The sequence below is a fragment of the Stigmatopora nigra genome, chromosome 18, assembly GCF_051989575.1.
Source record: "Stigmatopora nigra isolate UIUO_SnigA chromosome 18, RoL_Snig_1.1, whole genome shotgun sequence".
Taxonomy (NCBI): domain Eukaryota; kingdom Metazoa; phylum Chordata; class Actinopteri; order Syngnathiformes; family Syngnathidae; genus Stigmatopora; species Stigmatopora nigra.
In genome coordinates, this window is record NC_135525.1 from 2,471,577 (window position 1) to 2,494,012 (window position 22,436).

A 22,436-nucleotide genomic window follows, 5' to 3' on the forward strand; every position below is an offset into this window, starting at 1 on the left:
TATTAGTGATCGCTCAAGCCAACTGGAGCTAACAGACAGTGGGAAAAAACACTGAAAAATGCAACTCTGCCCTCATTGCTCGCAGAGACATTACAAAGAGGAAGTTGCGACCAGGCATTACACAAGGGAGTTGCGGGGAGAGAGCCAGTGCCTCTGATGTTCTGATGAGCATACAAGAAGTGATGTATACTCGTATTAGCGATAGCTCCGTATTTCGTGCTGAGTGACTGTTCCATTTTCTAATAAATACTCCCACAGTTGATTTCTTTGCAACATACCTTTAAAAGACGGGTGAAATAATCAGACAGGTCATTTGTTGTTTTTCAAGCCAACTTAGTGAAATGTCTGACAATCCCGCTTTTATTCTATACACAGGTCTACGACCATTACGTAATCGCTGCGTATTTTGCGCGTACCCGTTACGTCATTGCTGCGTGTTACGCGCACGCTTCTGATGCAGGTCTATAATTTTGTCTCTGGTGTCCATTGACAGCTCTTTTGGTCCTGGCCATAGTGAAGTTTGGAGTGTGAGACTGAGGTTCTAGACAAGTATTTTTTATACCGATAATGAGTTAAAACAGATGCTATTAATACAGGTTATGAGTGGAGACCTCATTAGAAATTTGACCGCTTTTACAGCCAGAAATCTTGCTTGTTTTTAGGTGACCAGAAAACTTATTTTCCACTCTAATTTGGAAATAAATTCTTCAATCAAACAATGTGATTTTCTGGGGATTTTTCACGTGGCCTTAGTTTAATGAAAAGAAAGTAAGGAACATGTGTGTTTGCAGTCTTTCCACCATTCATTTGTATTTAAACTAATGTCCTTGTGTGTTACTGGCAACCTGCTCGATGGGTACTGGAACCATTTTGGAGCTATGCCAAAAAGTCAATGTGATTTACACCGGTGGTCCCCAACCACCGGTACCGATCCGTGCCAGTCCGTCAGATTAAAAATATCAAAATTTTCAATCTCGCCCTCCTACTTGCAAAGATAAACATTCTCATAATAATAAATAATTGCTATTATGCTTGGGACGTTTTTTTGCCGTCGTGGGTGTCATTTGTGCACCAACCCCATCCCCACACAGTTTTGTATTAAAGAAAATAGAAAGAGCTTTACCCGGTCCACGGTAACAAAAGGTTTGGGGACCGCTGATTTACGCAACTAGCCACATTCAGTAAGATAAAAGTGTGCTCACAACAAAAAGGTGCGAACATTTTTAATACTTAAAATCCAGTAATTTACATAATAGTTATTCAAAAGATAAGATACTGTTAGTCCTAAAAGCTTTGGTATTTAATTAGTTAGTAATGTGCATTGCATGGACACAGTGACAAAAACTGAAAATATTTGTGTGCTTCTTATTCATTTCGCGACCTTAATAAATCATTTTCTCTCATTTTTGTGTTTCTCATCTTTTTTTTACAAAATCGGGACATTTTGACCAATTTTAAAGGGGTTTAGATTAGATCTGGGCAATCCGTTGCTCGAGGGCCGCTTTGGGTGCAGATTTTTGTTCCAACAGATCCAGCAAAGACAGTAGAACTAATTATATTTCTGCTGAAACAAGAAGCACCTGACCACAACCCACTGATTGCGCTTCTAAGATACCTGAATGGTGTAAAGCAGTGGTCTCAAACCGGTCCTCAAAGGGCCGCAGTGGGTGCAGGTTTTCATTCCAACTCAACAAGGATACCTTTTGCAAGTGCAATCAGTTAATTAGAGTCAGGTGCTACTTATTTTAAAGACACCTGATTGGTTAAAATGTCGGCATTGGATCGGTTGGAACAAAAACCAGGACCCACTGCGGCCCTATGTGGAACCGGTTTGAGACCACTGGTGTAAAGGTTTCCTCTTACGGGTTTGAACGAAAACCTGCACCCACTTCTGTGGAATAAATTGCACAGGTCTGATTTAGTTGGTAGTTGTGTGAGGATTGGGGAACGAATTAAAGAATTTACATATGAAGTATTCCTCTACTTATAAAAGAAGTTCTGGAACCAATTACTTTTGTAAATAGAGGTATGACTGTAATACTGCAGAGTGGCATCACAGATATAAAGTGAACTCTAATGCGCATCCTCTTTTGTTTAGTTTCATCTCTGTGGCAGCCAATGTTTTTGTTATTTTCTGGGGAATTCAATCATTTATCAGAAAATTATTCATACATGCTGTGAAGAAAATTGAAACAACATGAACACTGACAATATAAGCCAAATTTTTCCGTCTGACCAACTTGCAGGGGTGGCCAAACCGGTCCTCGAGTGCCACTGTGGGTCCAGGTTTTTGTTCAAACCGATCCAGAAAACACTTTAACTAATGACATTTCTGCAAAAAAAAGAAGCACCTAACTCCAATACACTGATTGCATTTGAAGGACACCAGATTGGTAAAAAGGTGTCCTATTTTTGGATTGGGATGAAAACTCGCATCCATTGCAGCCCTGTGTGAAATAGTTTGTCCAGAACCCAGAATTGATCTTCTCATTTTCTGAGTCACAGGGAAGGTGTTTTGTATGGGTTTAAGTTGTATGGCAAAAACTCATGTTTTTGATTTTGTATTCCAAAAATTAAATGGACAAAATCAAAAGTCATCTACATCCTCCTTTATCGATTAGACATACGTCTCTTGCTGGGCTGCTCATTGTTTTTCAGAAAGCTGATACCAACATTGCATGAATTATTTTTGGGGGTATAATTTCAATATTCATGGATCATTCTGAGTCTTGATCATTTATTCATAATACTTTTAAACAAGATGATTATTTAAGTGGTGTTTAAAAATCCGTGAAATATGGTTTCTAAGTGTCCCTTTTTCACTGAGGTCCTTTTGCTCATTTAAATGGATACAACTTTAAAACTTCATTTCATCTGTCTCATATTACTCTAATCTAATTATCTGGCACATTAATGCCAGGAAGTACAAAAAAAAATAATAATTTAATAATTGGGCAGATCATTTTTCATAGCACTGCATTATAATCTATAATTCATGATTGAGATAGTAGGCATAATCAGATAAAAATACATTTTAAAAAAGCACTGCCATAAAACATCATATTCCATTTTTCAATTTGTATAGGAATTGAAATTCTGGCAGCCCATTTAAGCATTGGTTGAATACCAGCAACAGTGAATGTTTCTCATTTGAAATATCACATCCGTTTAACTGATGGCTGCCAGTTTTTTTAACCTTTGGGATGAGATGCATTTGCAATAAATATATCATTATACAACCCCTTAGAATCCAAAAGATTATAAAGAAACAAACATATAGATGATGTTAACAGCAGAATTTGTTTTAAACTAAATTATGAAAAAATCTCATTTGTGCTCCCAGTTTTCATGAGCAGGTTTTCAAGATATCTTAAGATGTTTTAGCCAAAGGCCCATTTCTCACAAATTGTTCCCAAATTTCTCTGAATTTGTGTCAATGCGCATCCAGCTCACAGGTATGGCAAGACAAAATGGCCATTTCTGTATTTTCCTATTGGAAGTCCTACTTTTCCATATAGTTTTATTATAGCACTGACCAATTTCCTTGATTAATGATGGAAATATTTTAAAAAAATATTTATATTTGTCTATTTTTAAAATGATTGTAAAAAAAAAATTAAAAAAATTAAACATAGGTTAATATACTTCATATGCATTGCATACACAGCCTGGCGGATGAGTGGTTAATGTGTCGTCCTCACAGTTCTGGGGTTGTAGGTTCGATTTAAGGTCGGTCCTCACTGAGTGGAGTTTGCATGTTCTCCCCGGGCTTGCATGGGTTTCCCATTTCCCAAAAATATGCAGGGTAAGCTGGTTGAAAACTAAATTGTCCATAGGTATGAGTGTGAGTATGAATGGTTGTCCGTCAACTTGTGCCCTTCGATTGGCGGCGACAGGTTCCAGCACCCCCGCGACCTTTTTGAGGATAAGCAGTTTAGAAAATGAATAAATGCATAAACATATATATACTGCATATATAATTATTCAACAGTTAGAGTTCAGACAGATGATCTGTCACTATTCTGTTGTAGCTCGTCCGTGTGAGAAGTCCGGTCACATCCCATAGTTTAGTGAACTTAATGCTGGTCTCTTCTTCCCTTTTATCTTAAGTGATCCGTATCGAGCCTAAAGAGAGGGTTTAAAAATAATAAGACACTTGTGCTATCAATGACATTTTCATTTTTCATTGCAAAATACATCATAGCTTACATCTTTACGGATTTTAGATCGTGTTATCTTCATACTCTGAGATCGCCTCAGTCCTTTTTGAGTAACAGCTTCATCCTCAGAGAAAATTGTCTCGTCATCGCTCCTTTCATCCTGATCCTGATCATAAAAGTATTCTGAAGGAACACAGCATAATTACATCTTTTTTAGTATGACACCGTGAGCGACAGTCTATAAAAAATGTCCTTCGTTTAGGTTTGAGCACCTCTGATTATTTTCAAAATTTTCCTTTATAAATCATTACGTGTTAGGATCAGCAATTTGAGTTAAATATATCATATAGCAGACAAACACAGTGATATTTGAGAAGTGAAATGATTTGTTTAGGATATACATAAAGTGTCCAATAATTACTTAAACAAAAGTAAACAGGTGCATAAATTTGGCCACCCTTGGTGTTTTATTGATTTGAATACCTTTAGCACTAATTATTAGAACACAAAATTAGTTTGGTAAGCTCATTAACTTTTGACCTACATAAAAAGATGAATCCAGTTATGAGAAAGGGCATTTAAGGTGGCAAGGTGCAAGTTGTTGTCTTTGCAACTTCTATAATGAGTGCCAAAATGGGAGCCTCAAACAATTGTCAAAGACCCATATATATATAAAAATGGAGAAAAAAAAAGAGTATTCAACATCATGGTTTAGGGCAGGGGTCGGGAACCTTTTTGACAATGAGAGACAGAAACAATTCATATTTTCTAATGTTATTCCTTGGGTGAATACTCCAAATTTAAAAGTGAAAATACATGTAACTGGGTGCCTTTTTTGTTGTTGTAATTTCACCACTTTCAAAGTGGAAAAAAACTGATCACTTTTGACAAGATTCTTATGCAGTTGCGTATCAATGAGAGTATACATTCCAGAAGAGTCTAATGCAAAAAGAAATGAGGATTAAAGCAGCTCTAGACTTCCTATCTCAGCTCTGTCACCCGCAGTTTCCATATTTTATTTAGCTCATAAGAAGGAAGCCTTTCTCCAAAAGTGGCACCTAAAGGCTCAACTAAAGTTTGCGGCTGATCACATGAACAAAGATAAAACCTTCTGGAGGAAAGTTCTGTGGTCAGACGAAACAAAAATCGGGCTGTTTGGCCACAATGCCGAGCAATATGTTTGAAGGAGAAAAGGTGAGGCCTTTAACCCCAGGTCAAGCACGGTGGTGGTAGTCTTATGCTGTGGAGCTGTTTTGTTGCCAATGGGGCTGGTGCTTTACAGAGAATAAATGGGATAATGAAGAAAGACGATTACCTTCAAATTCTTCAACATAACCTAAAGGCATCAGCCGGAAGATTGGGTCTTGGGCGCAGCTGGGTGATCCAACAGGACAATGACCCCAAACACACATCAAAAGTGTTAATGGAATGGCTAAATCAGACTAGAATTAAGGTTTTGAAATGTCTTTCTCAAAGTTTTGACTTAAATCCCATTGAGACCTTGTGGACAATGTTGAAGAAACAAGTCCATGTCAGAAAGCCATCAAATTTAAATGCACCAATTCTGTCAAGAGGAGTGGGCAAAGATTCAACCAGAAGCTTGTGGATGGCAACAAAATAACCCAATTGAAGTGAAAATTGCCTAAGGACATGTTACCAAATATTAGCACTGCTGTATGTATATTTTTAACCCAGCAGATTCGATAACTTTTTTCACTTCACCCTTAATAAAGTCATGAAAGAACCAAACTTCATGTTTTTTTGTGACAAAAAAGTATCTGTTCCAATCACTATCAGAGAAAAATCCGAGTTGTAGAAATAACTAGAAACTCAAGAAAGGCATGACATTATGTGTATGTAAACTTTTGACCATTCCTGTCTATGAGATTTCACTGAAATTGCTGATTCAAACAACAAAAGATGTAGAAAGGAAAATTTTGAAAATGATCAGGGGTACCCAAACTGTTTCATATGACTGTATTGAGGATTCTTACAACATATGTTGATGTATGTTATTAAATGTACAATTTAATTTTATTTGTATACAGGCAGGCCCGCCGGCTGAGGGGTTAACGTGTCGACCTCACAGTGGGGGTCCTGGGTTCAAATCCAGGTCAGTCCACCTGCGTGGAATTTGCATGTTCTGCCGGGAAGTCCAGTTTCCTCCCACATTCCAAAAACAAGTATGGTAGGCTGATTGAACACTTTAAATTTCCCCTGGGTATGAGTGTGAGTGGGTATGGTGGTCCGTCTCCTCGTGCCCGGCTGGCCACCGATTCAGGGTGACCCCCGCCTTTGGACCAAAGTCAGCTGGGATAGGCTGCTGCGCGACCCGTGATCCTAATAAGGATAATGCGGTTCAGAAAATGAGATGAGGTATTCCGGAAAGTCAACAGAGGTTTACGGGGTTAAATTTTTGTTGGTGCTGGTGTGCGTACATCTGTCGATGTGTGTGTTTATTACCAGTAAATGGCGCATGAAGCATTGGAGTCGCAAAAATACCTCGACTTAAAGAGCGTCTGGCCGTTTAAGATAGAGGACGAGACAGCAGACACAGCTGCATCTGATCCTAAATAACCGAGTTTTACATAGATTTTTTCATATCGGCTGGTCAGATTTGAAAAAAAATGCCAATACCGATACATGTGAAATTCCCATATCAGGACCGATAACTGGTCCAGCTATAACGTTAGGGACAACCTGAATTGGTGGCCAGCCAATTGGCAGAAACAAGTTGACGGACAAACCTCCTTAGTTACTCACACGCCACTCCACTCCACACAAGTGGGAAGAAACTGGAGTAACCAGAAAAAAAACACACACAAGCCCAGGGAGAACACGGAAACACTGCATAGGAAAGGTCCCATCCAGGGATTAAACCCCAAATCTCAGAAAAGTGAGGCCGACACGCTAGTGACTCTGCAACCGGGCCGCCGTGTGTGGGTATCCAGACCTGAATCATCAGGTACATCAGCACTCTGAGCTCGTCGAATGCCTGGGTTGGCAGCATGAGAACTGTACTGATACATCCGGTTGTCACCTCTACCATCCTGCTGACTGATCTGTGTGAGATCGTGCATGCTCAAGCTTCGCAGCTTGTCTGTGATGGCACCTTGACCCTGTGACAGAAAATCCCACAGACCGACATAATTAATATTGTGTTAGCCACAAGGGTTTAACACCAAACGACCACAATGATGAAGTTTGTCTCAGTTGCCTTACCAAAACTGAAATTATGGTTCTCCTACTAGCATACAATGCAAATGCTAATAGGGGCTGAATTGAAAATAGTTTGTCATTTTCTATAATGTCTCTATTGATGCGTCAAAAGAAATTTTGGGCACGTTTCATTTTGCCGATTGCCCAAGCTTTGACAGTTGTAACTATCATCATTGTTTCCATTTGGCTTTGGTGAATATATTTTCAATGGGGAAAATGTTTTTGTATACATTGCGATTTCAAAAGTCTTAATTTTCTGGTCAAATGCTGCCTGAAATACAATAAAAAAAACCTTTGAAATATCTATAATATAGTACACATTATGGTGAAGGTAATAATCAACATTAATTGGTCAAGCCTACCATCTTGAGAACACTAATTCAACCAGTCTTCACTTCAAATTGCTCACTTCCCAAAAATTGTGGTTTGGTCTCAAATTTAAAAGGTGAATCTAAATCATACTGCTTTTGCAAAAAAAAAAAAAAAGGTTTAGCCTTTTGGGTTCAAACTAAAATTTCTCTGGATTTACACTTGATGTGCGCATGTTCACAACAAACAATGTATCAATGCAGTGGGAACTGTGAAGAACAATGAACAAAACTTAAATGAGGACATGAGAACAACACCCGTATGAAGTGAAAATGTCTGGCTCATGCAACCAAGATTTATATTTTTACCTCCTAGAGAAGCCTGGTGAAGCACAAATGCCCTAAGAAAAGAAGCAGGTCAGTAAAGAAAATAGAGGAAACTAACAAGTGTTAGTCACATTATCTTACATGATGGAGCTTTTCTCTCACATTTTTGTAAATTTTTTACTTCATAATTTCATGGGAAACTGTTGAAGAAATGAGCCTTTATGGCAGTTTTGATCAAATCGGGCGCAAATGCAAACCATTCATCAATCCCAGGATCGCAGACTTTTTAACCGACAAGTGCTGTTTATGATACATTTTAAGAATTAAGAGATGAATTACTATGAAACTGGCAGCTCCAAGGGGTACTGTAATCCCTTGAATTTAGGCTTAAAATGTAGACCAGACATGGTCGCAATCATCGAAAAAACGCCAAGTAGGATCCGTCCTACCATAAAACATGTTATTACTAGCATATTACATGTTTTCGCACCTATACAAAAATACATGTACAACTATCAAGAAGTCTATTTATTAAATATTAGTTATAATATACATACATACATGACTGGCTTTTCAAATGCTTATAACTAATATTTAATAAATAGACTTCTTGATATTTGTACTTGGATTTTTGTATAGGGGCGAAAATAAGTGGTGGGCCGCCAGGGCCTTCAAGACCTCTGCTGGCCTAAGAAATATTTTAATCATGTCATATAATTTGTCTATCAATACTTATTAAATAATTCCAAATTGTCTGTTAGCTTCCTTTCATTGCTTTCCCCTGGTTGCACTGCTTCCAGATGTGTGTTTTCATATTGAAGCATTTAACCAATCACATTTCAGCTATTATTTGTTGCCAGGATCAGATATCTGCCTCAAGGCCTTCACAACCAGTTCTGCAGGCTCTGTTGCATTAAACAAGCATTGTGTTGCTTCAACCAATCAGATTTCGAGTTGGCAATCACACAATGCTTTCTCGCAGGAATAGGTATATGTCATTGGAGTTACAATTCAATGAGCAAGTGTGCAGGGAAACGGAGCGCCAAATGAAAAAAGGTAAAGAAAAATAGGGAAATCTTAAAAAGTTTGATAGACTGCATTATTTTTTTGGCCGAGCAAGAACTTTCATTGCGGGGACACGATGAAAGCGCTGCTTCCCCAAACATATACATATATACAGTGTTCACTCGGTTATCGCGGTTAATGGGGACCTGTATACATACACACACACACACGTATATACATATGTATATACATCTCTCTCTCTTCCTCTCTCCCTCCCTCCCTCCCTCTCTCCCTCCCTCCCTCCCTCTCTCCCTCCCTCCCTCCCTCCCTCCTCCCCCCATCTATATCTATATATATATATATATATATATATATATATATATATATATATATATATCTATATCTATATCTATATCTATATCTATATCTATATCTATATCTATATCTATATCTATATATATATCTATATATATATCTATATATATATATATATATATATATACACACACACACACACACACACACACACACACACACACACACACACACACACACACACACACACACACACACACACACACACACACACACACACACACACACACACACACACACACACACACACACACACACACACACACACACACACACACACACACACACATATATATATATATATATACACACATATATATATATATACACATATCTACATACATTTAATGAGTTTGGCACATTGCCTAAACCACCTTGAACTTCCACAAGACTCATCAACACACCCACCAATTTTGAGGGCGATCAGTGAAATGCACCAGGACGAGTTTGGTTAAATGTGCACCCTGCCGACAGCCAAAATCGCTCATTTTTACAGACTTTGAGCCAAGATGGACAACTTCATTTTTGGTTTAAGATATGGAACCCAGAGACATTTTTGTGCAGTTTGGCAAAGTATCGGCCCTACAAATTTCATAAGTTGTAGGTTGAAGTAGAGGGAAAATATAACCTTTTCACCCAGAGTCTATAGATACGGTAAATGTGGTCAACATTTGAAATTGTTTAGCGAAATTGTCTACCAAAAGGCAACTAATGTCTTCCCCGCAGATAAAATAATAATCATTACAATGACAACAGAGCACTTCGCAAAAATAAAATCGGACCCTTTGTAATAAAGTGTGATCCGGCACTAAAAATAATACAATTAATCATTAAGAATTAATTTTAATACTTGCCTTGACAGCTGCAGTGACAGCAGCAGTGGCTGCAATGCTGAGCCCCTGCCTGCCAAAGTTCACCATTGTTTCATAACTTTTTTCCTTGGCCTGCACAATATAGTCATCTATTTCCTAGAGTCAAACAATGAGCAAACCATTTATTGCGTATAACCAAGTAGAAGTCACTGAAACTTTTGCAGGCCTCAGTCACAATGGAACTCACCCTCTCTCTGGAGGACAGTAGCGGGTGCAAACATTTTCTATAAATGAGACCTGCTCCTCTGGTGTAGGGGGAAAGGAGCCAAATTACAAATGCTATCTTCAGTTCATAGTACAAAGGAAACCTGGAAAGAGACAACACATCGATATACAAATAAAATGTGCCTATCCAAACTAAGGATATAATTTGATAATTTTTATAATTTGAATGATTTTCTATAAAGGTACCATATTTTCTCGCATATAAAACTCCTCCGCATAATCCAGACATGGTCAAACTACAGCCCGCGGGCCATATACGGCCCGCCAACATTGTCCAAATTATCGTAAAAATCAATGACCTCATTCATTTTCCTTTGCCCTGCAATACTCTCGTTTCTCCGATAGATGGCGCACTAGTTTAGTAAGTGTATGGGAGCTCAAACAGGAGATTAGTTCATTATTGGAGCTACTTGAGAATACTGACCCATTTTTGAACATTTAACTTTTACTGTGGACACCCTGACACCCATGAACGAGCTGAATGTGAAGCTACAACAGAAAAAAACTGTTTGTGCATGAAATGCAAGCAAACCTTCCACCTTCAAAACCAAGCTGGTTTTATTTTTTAAGCAAATATCAAACAAGTCATTTGCTCATTTCCCCACACTGGTTGCTTCAAAAGTGGCCCCCGCATGTGAAAAAAATACAGGAAATCATTGGTTGACCTCCATGAGCAATTCTGCTGTCGGTTTTGTGATTTTGGAAAAATTGACAGCTAGTGTCATGCCTTTTCTCACAAGACCCAGAAATAGTTCTACAGGAGTTGCAGTTGGAACTGATTGATCTCCAATGTGACAAGTTCAACTCCCGGAAAGTCCCCGAGTTTTATGCTTCATGAAGTGCAGCCACATTTCCAAACATCCAGGATATGGCACAGAGGATTCTGGTGTTATTTGGCTCGACATGTGTGAACAGATCTTTAGTCTGATGAAAACCAAGAAAGCACCCCATAAATCCCAGATTATTGAGGAGTATGTTCATACTTAAGTCATTTTTTCTGTTTCTGTTTCATATGTACTGTTAACGGATGCAGTTTTTTATATGTATCGTATCTTGTGCTGACCCGGCCCGTCCGTCAAATTTTCAGTCAATGTTACATATTTTTTTTGTATAAGACGTCCCCCGATTCATAATTTTCACCCCTATGTACATGGTTTTAGTTGGGAGTACAAATGTGTTACTTTGAAGGGAATATCTTCAAAATTATTGCACGTGGTATTTCTGAGATACTGTATGAATTGAAAGGCTCATCTTCTGGATTGCACATTATTTGGGTCAACAGCATAAGGAAGTTAATATGCCTGTCTTAGTAAATGCAAACTATCAAATTATTCAATTAAAAAAAAAAGAAACAAGTCCATCTTGACGAAAACCTGATGCTTTTTAATGACAGAAATTACAATTTTCTTACTAGACGTTTACGGTGTTATGGTGGCCATATTCCTTCTAATGTCGAAATATCTTGATACTTTCGATGGTTCATATTACTGCAATAGTTGTCACTTTCGAACAAGAAATAAAAAATGAAATAAAATAAAAATCTAAGCAGAATTTATTTATTTCATAATCACAAATGTACAATCATGCAGCTAAACCATCAACATATTTTCCTTCCGTTTTCCAAAATTGTATTGCCTGCATGTAGACAAATTAGAAAAGGAAGTGTGCCCATAGCGCTTTAGTTTTCACCAAGTCTCTGGGTGCAAAAATAGCATGAGATACACATTACACAGGTTTTAACGCTATTTTAATGATCGACCGCACAACCTTCAATCAGCCTTAACCACTATTGATGTGCTGACATGGTAAATATTATGAACACATGTACAATATAAGTGAGTTTTTTCACGTTTTATGCAAGATACGTTTTTTTTCTTGAATTTTATTCAAAGACGTCAAAATAAATATTGTTTAGCGTTTTAGCTTTTCATCTTTTCTATTATGAAATAAATTAACTTATTGACCGCATTGTCTTGCGTTATGGTGTTTCATCTTTGTCACCTTGCAGGTTCGTGCATGTCCAGTCTAACTTGTGTGCATATATGCCATAATCTGGATTCAGTCAATTTTTTTTGCGACAAATGCCGCTTATATGCGAGGAAATATGGTACCTGATTTGTGATTATGTCAAAAGTATCCCAGATTTTAGCCCAAGGGTCACCAACTCCAGTCCTCGAGGGCACCTATCCAGTATGTTTTCCCATGTCTCCCTTCTCAAACTCACCTGAATAAAATAATCAACTCCTCAGCAATCGCTCCAGAAGCCTTATAATGATCCTGGTTATTGGAGTCAGGTCTTTTGGAGAAGGGATATATGAAAAAAATATAAGTCCCCTCGAGGACCAGACTTGGTGACCCCTGTTTTAGCCTCCAAGCCCAAAAGTATTTTTGAGATAAAGCATGTTTTTTTGCATGCCACATACATAGTTGATTTCGATGAATAAGTACATAAAAAGTGATCTTTAAGGACCAACTGTCATCATGTTAGACATTACTAAACCAATAGATGTTCTTGTTAACTCACCATGCCAGTGTTAGGTCAGTGATTGTCTCCGCCACAGTATATAGGGCAAAAACAATCCAGTACATCATCCACCTGACCTACAAACAGTAGAAAAATATAGGTATTAAAAATTTTAGTATTGAAGATCATAACCACCAGTTAGGTATTTGTTACTTTTTGAGTAGGTGGTGAATTAGAATTAATTAAAAAAAAATAGGTTTTTCCATTGAAATATCCTGTTCTTGGTGTTTTATCGGCGAATGGGAAGAAATTAATTTGTATTTAGTTTATTTTTGAGGGAAAAGTAGATTTAAGATACGAGTATCTTATTTTCTGCACTATTATTATTATTATTATTATAATAAGGTGCATCTAAAAGGCTTCATTTTTTTCAAAAGCTGACTGTGCGCCTTATAATCCGGTGTGCCTTATATATGGATCAATATTGATTCGCAACTGGTCTTGCAAATACGGTAAGCAGTAGACGACTCAATTTTCCCTCGTGCGCGGTGCATGCTGAGATATATAGTTCTTTTTCATTCCACCCAGAATGATGGCGAGCACTCTAATTCAGTGCTCTGGCAATGGTGTGTGTGACTTAAGTCATGTACTAGCTTCCTTTGGCACCTTTATCCTTGGCTTTCTCCACCGCCTTCGCATAGCACCCCATTCTTAACAATGAACCCATTCCCCAACTTACCTGCGCCACCACCACCTGGCTGACCTATGGCCTGGGTTTGGTGAAAGAGGGGACCAATGGTGGGGAATTCTAGGAGGTTGCCCAAGACATTCTGGACTAGATTCCCTCTTGACTCTGAACAACTCAAAACTGGAACCAATCCTGCCTATTGAGCCTCATAGACTTCTTACCTTTCTTGGCTGCACCCCAATATCTGCATCATAAAAATGCATTTAATAAGGCATCTTCAAATACACCCATCTCTAGGAAATAGGTCTGGCACTGAACTTTGACATATGCAGAAGTGGTTGGATGAGCCTTGTCTTCACCATGCACACAGCACAGATGGGTCATGAATGAATAGTTCCTCTTTCCTACGGGGATCAAGTCAGCTGAAATCAAGGAATGGATACTTCCCGTATCAACTAATGCATTTCAAGCATGAAATAGAATTGCTCCAACATGATAGTTTCACCGATCTTTTCCTTAGAGCAGTGTTGAGGCTGCACCCATTTCTGTTACAGATCACACAGACGGACGTACAGCTCCTTTGGTGACTCATCTTCTCCCACAGGCGGAAGTAAAGTCTATGCCTCATGGTTGATCTCATACTTTTCCAGTATGTCCTCCTTAACACGCTCATACTCAACAGCAGCATGGTAGTCCATACTAACATAAGCAGTCCTACCCTTGGCCGTAAGGAGCCTAATTGCGCAGTCAATTGCTAGCCACTGACATGTCAAAGCTACACGTTCCTTAATGATTAAATTTTTTTCGACATCATCATTGTCATTCAGATGGTGGAGCTTAAGTTCCCACTCCGTCTGCACTCTACCTTGACTCACAGTTGGAGGCATTGTTTTTGGAGGCCGGGGAGGGTAGTTCACGGCAAAAGATCCACCGGTGACGTCCGGGGCAGAGGTGGAAACAGGGTTGGAAGGCACATTAGAGACAGGTGTGGCCCTTTGGTAGCTCTTTTGCTGCAAGGGACTAAACTGATTGTTGGGTTCTTGTTGACTTCTCAAAATTGTTTTGAGAAACATTGAAAAACATTGTCTTCTGAAAGTGTGGTTCACAACGCTCCCTTAGGAAGATCCGGAGGACTTTCAATTGTTTTGACTTCTGACAGTGTTGTCCACAGTGCTCCCTTGGGAAGATCCGGCGGACCTTCAATTGTTTTGAGAACTGAGATGCATGTTGTAAATCTTATTTAATAAATAAGCAAGAGAGGCGTCGATTCGGCAGAATGATCTTGTCCAAAGGGGCATGAGGACCGATTCTCTATGGCAAGACACCGGTTATGAGTCAGATGTCGGTTTTATTTTTTGAGTGAATTTAGGAATGCCTATTGGTGAACCTATCATATCTCAAGGCAAAGATTCTCAAATTTCTCTGTTGTTGGGGCACCCATATGTCAAGGTATTACTGCAACGGGTCGTGCCACCTTTGGCAGCAATAACTGAAATCAAGTGTTTACAATAATTTGTGATGAGTCTTTCACAACGCTTTGGAGGGATTTTTGCAAACTTCTGTCCAGAATTGTTTCAATTTAATATTAGAGGGTTTTCTAGCATGAACAGCTAGTATCAGATCACACCACAGCATTTCAATAGGATTTAAACCCGGAAAACTGGGAACTCCGAAACCTTAACTTTGTTTTATTGAGCGATTCATTCAGAGGTGGACCTACTGGTGTGCTTTGGATCATTGTAATGCTGCCGGCTCCAAGAGCGCTGGAGTTTGAGCACACGGACTGAAGGCCGGACGTTCTTCAAAATTTGCTGGTAGACAGCTGAATTCATTCTTTAATCAATTACAGCAAGCCATCCTGGTCCTGATTTAGCATATACAATACTGTACTCATAGTACAAAAAGTTCTTCTCCACTTGATAAAAAATTCCCAAAAAACTAGTGAATGGGAGGTTTAGTCCAAGTCGTTCTTCTTGTGGCAATGGACCCATTGTCTGCGATATTCGCGCGATTACTGTACTTGCCTGACTAAACATGTCAGCGACTCAAAAAACAGCACGTAAACTAATCTGTCAAAACATAGGCTTTGTTCGTGTTTTTTAAACTGTGAGGACGGTTGAGCTAGTTGATTGAGGCTAGCTTTTCCAGGAGGCCAGCCAGCAGCATCCCCACATATGTAATCAGTGTGAAGCCTAGCATTTTCAGTTTGTTTTTGAATAAAAATGTCCAGCATTCTCTTACAAGAGACTTGTCACCGCCTGTTCCGGGGCACGCTTCACAGGCCCACACCGCAGGCATGGCTGCCGAAGCTGCGGCCGCGCCACGGTCACTGGCCGGCAAAGATCCGGCCAACGCCGAAGCTCAGGCCGCGCCACAGTCACTGGCTGGCAAAGATCCGGCCAACGGCGAAGCACTGGCCGCGCCACGGTCACTGGCCGGCAAATATCCGGCCAACGGCGAAGCTCCAGCCGCGCCACGGTCACTGGCCGGCACAGATCCGGCCAATGCCGAAGCTCCGGCCGCGGTCACTGGTCACAAAACCAACTCTGAACGGAGCAAGAGTAAATGCGATGCTCAGCAATACACAAGGAATTCAACAAAAGGCGGCTGAGGAGGAAGCAGCCACCATTCCAACAGCACAAATTAGAAAGAAAACGGGGAAGAAGCGAACTTTCCAACTTAGCAGAAAAAAACATCCTGAGAAAGTGTTCACAAGTCATGCAATCGTCCACTTAAATGTTTGTCTTGTGCAATTTAGAAATATTATTAAAAGTCGTCAAAGCCAATTGTCTTTAGATCGATTTTTTTCTCAAAACGTCTAACAAGCACCACCGTAGGATGAAAATGATTTAAAAAAATCAATGTAATATTGTTTTGAATTCTTAATATTATGTTCATTAGATGTGTGTTTGTGTTTGATTTTGTCTGCTCTCTCTCGTGCGCACCGTTATCTTCCTCTTTTTCCCATTTGTTTCAACTAGATAGATTTTGTTTGTTTGTTATTCATTTTGAGACATTAATAAATCATTTTCCTATAATTTTCTCTCATTTTTGTTTCTCACATCTTTAATACAACTTTTAAAGGGTTTAGTTTGTAGTTGTGTGAGAACCGTGGAATGAATTAGAGAATTTACATATATAGTACTGGTCTACTTATGAATTTTTCAAGTTATGAAATAAGTTCTGGATCCAATTAATTTGTAAATAGAGGTACGACTGTATTTTATATGGGAAAAATTGATTTGAAATAAATTGATATACGAGCTCGGACCCGGAATGCATTAAGCTCGTATCTCAAAGTATTAATGTATGTGCATTTTTGTTAGTGTGTTTCGTGTACAAATATGGTCTTACATATTCCTTGACATTTTTTGTCTTCACAGCTTTGTAGGAGTAGTATGCAGGATACAAGGTTCCAAAAATGAGCCTGCAAGGAAACAACATACAGCATATGTAAAATATGGTATGCAGTTGTTTTTCAAACTTTTTAAGCTATGGCATATTTCTTGCATTGAAAAAAAAATCACCGCTGACCAGCATCTGAAAATCTTCAAATTTAAAACTATCATCTGTGTTACTGTGTTTTCCCACATATTGACCGCCTCCATGTATTAGCTGTACCCATAAAATTCCCTTAAAATTGTAAAACTTTCTGTTGTATATGGAGCCCCCTGATTCACAATTTTACCTCTTTATTCATGGTTTTACTAGGGAGTACAAATGTGTTACCTTGAAGTGAAAATCGCACATGGTATTTCTGAGATACTGCATGAGTCGAAAGGATTGTCTACAGGAATGCAATTCCAAAAGGGCGTTGCTTGCATGTGGACAAATTCAAAAAGGAAATCACGTGAGCAGTACAACTAGGAAGTCTGTCCAAGTCTTTGGATGCAATAATAGCATGAGATACACATAACACAGGTTTCAAAGTTGATAATTGAATGATCGACCGCAAGACTTTCAATCAGCCTTAACAACTATTGGGATGTGCTGACATGGTAAACAATACTAACACATTTTTCAAGGTTACTCACGTCTGGCCAGTCAGAGCACGTTTAACTACCGGTAAAAGGTGCGCCATGAGCGTTTATTTTTTTCTTGAATATTTTTCATAGATGTCAAAATGAATTTTGTTTAGAGTTTTATCTGTTTATCCTTTCTGTACTTAAAATAAATTATGGCGTTTCGTGTATGTCACCTTGCAGTTTCATGCATGTCAAATTTAATTTGTGCACATAGAAACCGTACCCCTGAATCGGTCATATTTTTTTGTCATTCTCACCATAGTTTTATCAACATAAATTAAATAAACTACCGTAAAATTATTTCAAAATGAAATATTTAATACCAGCCTTAAAGTTGATGTCCCCGGACTCTGAACAACTTCCGGTACGATAAATGTAAATATAAGTGATGTAATGATTTTAATATCATAATTTAAAGACATGTTCCTCAATATTACTTAAATCTCTTGTTATTTTCTAATAATAAATTGGTTATCAAATTAATAAATTCATGGCCTTAAAACCAAACAACTTCCAGTTCGGGTACCTAAAAGAACAAAACGTAATAGATACTTTTTGCATGGCAACGCGCTCTAAACGTAATATTAACACATTTAAATGAAGTTGGATTACAATGCAGACACACTCGAAAATAGGTTTTGTTTTACATTTTTATACCTTTCTTCTCCCGGGTTGGCTCTATTGGTCCCGCCTCCACCCTGACTTTGAGATGCAACCTATCGAGGGTTGTTTGCTTTCGTCTTCCCTTCAAAATGTTCCGAAAATGATGTACACATGTCCTCACAGTAGCAAGGGATTTTAAACCCTTATTACATGTACTCATTATTTTTTACTCATTCAAATTTGTTTTAACAAGTCATTACTTTCGCCCAGTCCAACAATGTATTAATTTTAACTTGGAGTTCATAGTCTATTTAAATGTGGAATGTCAAGCAGTTTAACAGGATTGGCCTCTGTTATACAGAACTAATGCTGGCACTCCTTAATAGATAGACATGTTGCAACATTTGAGGTTATAATTAAGCCCATGAAAGTCGCTGGATGATGGATGTATATGACTCACTGACAACAGGGACTATTTCATTCGGAAAATAGGAGAATTAAAAAAAATCAATACACAAGAGTAAATCACAAGACAGATAACAAAAATATTACTGAAAATTATATTTATTACGTGCTAAATGTATGACATTTATTTTATTGTATCTACAAATTAAGTACGATAACTTTCAGAAAGAACGATAACTAGTTAGCCAAACAAGCTAAGGAGCTAATTTTCAGGAACTCGCCATATTCTACCAAACATACAAAATACAATTAATTACAATGTAACCACTGTCTGCTATTTCATACTCACACGACGCTTCTTGAAATTATCCAGGATACCATGTTCTTAAGTCTCTGAACTGATCCGTGAAGGTAAAAGACGAAGTGAACGAATAAACTTCCACACGACTTGCGAGGTAGGAAGCTTTGCTGTATCCACTCGATTTGTCCCAAAATATGTTCTTGTTTTTTTTCACGTGGTCATGACCAAAAGAAATTCATGAGAGTATTGACATCCACCAGGTATTTTGGTTGAAGGCGCTATCTTTTTCAATGGGTTATTGTACCTCCTTTGATCGTTCGCTGCTTCTTGGTTTCTGGCAACTCGCTGGGCGACACACAAACATCTACGTCACGAAGAAAGAAGACTTGTTTACAACTCCTATTGGCCAAAATCTAAATCTTCTATTGGCCAGTTCATCTACAAAAAACAATTTTCATTGGTTGGGGAGGCTTAGTCTGCCCGGCATGAGACCTTTTTTTATATCTATGTGTTTATAAATTGGTCTCGTTTATAACATTACAACTTATTCATTGTGTGGGATGAAAATAAAAACACATTGGTAATATTGACATATTTCACCTTTGAAAAGTGTCCGCGGTTACGTATTTGAGTTTTATTTTCATTTACTTTTCTGAACCGCTTTATCCTCAATAGGACCACGGGGGTAGGAGGGGGGCATGGCCTTTCGGGGGCGAGGTGGGGGACACGCTGAATTGGTGGCCAGCCAATTCCAGGTATATGAGTTTTTTTCTTTAATATACAGTGGGCGTTTGCATGCTCTCCCCGGCGTGCGTGGGTTTCGTCCGGGTAGTCGGTCACTCTAAATTACCCCTAGGTAGGAGTGTGAGTGTGTCTCTTTGTGCTCTGCAATTGGCTGGCCACCAATTCAGGGTGTCCCCCGCTCTGGCCTGGAGTCAGCTGGGATATGCTCCAAAGAAAATAGGGACGGCCTAGTAGATGAGTGGTTAGCGCTTCGGCCTCACACTGGGTGACCTGAGTTCAAATCCAGGTCGGTCCACCTGCATCAAGTTTGCATGTTCTCCCCTGGCCTGCGTGGGTTTTGTCCAGGTATTCCGGTTTCCTCCTACATTCCGAAGACATGCATGGTAGGCTGATAGGACACTCTAAATTGCCCCTAGGTATGATTGTGAGCATGAATGGATTGTGATTAGTGGTGCGCAATGCAGGGCAGCCCAGTGGAGCAAGTGGTAAGTGTGTCGGCCTCACAGCTCCTTGGTTCAAATGCAGGTCGTGTGCATCTGTGTGGAGTATGCATGTTCTCCCCGGGCCTGCATGGATTTCTACTGGGTACTCTGGTTTCCTCCCACATTCATAAAATATGGTAGGCTAATTGGAAACTTTAAATTGCCCCTAGGCTAGGTATGGCTGTGAGTGTGCATGGTTGCCCTTCTCCTTGTGCTCGGTGATCGGCCGGACACCATTTCAGGGTGTCCCCCACTTCTGGCCCGAAGACAGCTGGGATTGGCTCCAGCACCCCCCGCAACCCAAATTTTCAAATTTATCGCGCGCTACAGAGAATGGCTGAGGAAAAAAGCTGCTAATAATTTTGGTTCAGCGACCTACTCAATATATATTTATGGAAATGAATTGCAAGAATTGAATACCAATTATTTATTGTCGACCCCTACTGAAAATCAGTCCATAGTGTGTAGGATACTAATAATGAGAGCCCGGCGTCTCAACCAGCGGGGGCCTCGATCAGGACAAGGTGGCTTACTGTCAGGACATGGTGGCCGGCTCTCAGGCCCAAGCCGACGCCCCATGTCAACGCCCCGTGTGCGAGCGCCCGTGCTGGTGCTGTGTGCACGAATGCCCATGGCCTATTCTTGTTCCAAATATCTACCTGAGTATTCCCGTTCCAGTTCGCCACCCAAGTATTCCCGTTCGGGTTAGCCACCCAAGTATTCCCGTTCCGGTGCCCCGTTTCCGTGTTCCCTATACGGCTAGCCACCAAACCGTTCCTGTCTCGCGAGGTGATGAGCTCTCAGGACAAGGTGGTCGGCGGCCCTCCGAGCATCCTGGGTAAGCCGGGCGACGATCCTTCTCATGCTCTGGAGTCTGTTCAGGGCATGGCGGCCGGCCATCTACTCGCGGGCCAGACTGGACAACCGCAGGATCAGCCAGCCCGACACATCCTTACGGGCCGGATGACCACCAGACCGGCCAGCCCTGCGCTTCCTCATGGGCCGGATCCGACGGCCGCCGGAGTAGATTCAAGAGCAGAGGAGTGGGGAGGCAAGGCTAGGTTGCAAGTGACAATACAATTTTAAGAAAATTGCTAAAATATCAAGAACCTCGGCTTACGAATGTCTCTCTACAGTAATCCCTCGATTATGTAGACTAGACATGGACACAATAAACAAAAAAACAGGCACTCTAAACGGTAAAATATATTATTATTATTATTCTTTACTTCAGTGCTGAGTCCTAGTAGCAATCGGTGGAAAGGTGAGGGGCTTCGGCTTTAAAAAAAAATTACTTCAGTGCGGAGTTCAAGTGTATTTATACAAATTATATATCTATTTATTCATATATAATATATTTATTTATTCATATATATTATATTTATTTATTCATATATTATATTATATATTTATTTATTTAAGTAGCAAGCAGAGGACAGGTGGAGTGGCTTCTGCTTGCGAGTTTCAGCGTGGATTTTTACATTTTTATGAACTTACAAAAAAATAAAAATAAAATTCCCCCAGAAAAAAAATCTGCGATGTAGTGAAACCACAAAATCTGAAGGCGCGATATTCAAGGGATTAGTATGTTGGAATAGTTTGCAAACAATCACACCGTTGCAAAGTGGGAATTGACCCCACAGTCCCTGCTCCATTGTATGAGTGATTAGAGAAATGTCCTAATTTAAAGATTTCTGTTAGCACACTCACGTTTGAAATAATGGCTTGACAAGAAGAATTCTTTCTGGATGACAAAAAGTCAATCACTAAACTTCAGTGTGGCTTTGTCTTTTGATAATTAGAGTTGAACTGTCATCTCTGGTTTGAACCTTTACATATGCCTGAGAGTTTGTGACTCCATGAAGATATGTGCGTACCTTGTGTGGAATGAGAGTGTGCATGGTGTGAGTGATGGATTCATAGCTACTTGTTATTCATGAGGGCAGTTGCTGCAGTCTACAGCAGTGTACGGGAGAGTCCCAGTGGAGCATCCCTGGTCACATAACATGGCTGGTCAATGACATGGAAGTCTAGCAAATATTTATTTTATTGAGAAAATTTTAACTCACCGTTCTTCGGTTGCCTTGCACACCCCCAAAACTGGCTTGGTAGGCTGTCTGGGCACTAAATGTGCACTGTCCCTAGATATGAATGGGAGTATTAATGGATGTCTGTTTCCTTGTGGCCTGTCATCTTTTGATCCAAGTATTCTTTATTTTCAGGCACCCAGCAT

General features: G+C 39.5%; 1 protein-coding gene across 1 annotated transcript; it reads right to left on the bottom strand.

The window, feature by feature from the left end:
* Positions 1-1,208: 1,208 nt before the first annotated feature.
* Positions 1,209-19,332, bottom strand: reep3b (receptor accessory protein 3b). Its single transcript, XM_077738764.1, has 8 exons — positions 19,026-19,332; positions 16,998-17,070; positions 13,016-13,092; positions 10,454-10,574; positions 10,249-10,362; positions 7,114-7,279; positions 4,210-4,343; positions 1,209-4,125 (listed from the first exon to the last, which is right to left on the bottom strand). The coding sequence occupies exons 1-8, from the start codon at positions 19,055-19,057 to the stop codon at positions 4,054-4,056; spliced, it is 789 nt and encodes a 262-aa protein (XP_077594890.1). The 5' UTR covers positions 19,058-19,332; the 3' UTR covers positions 1,209-4,053.
* Positions 19,333-22,436: the final 3,104 nt, after the last annotated feature.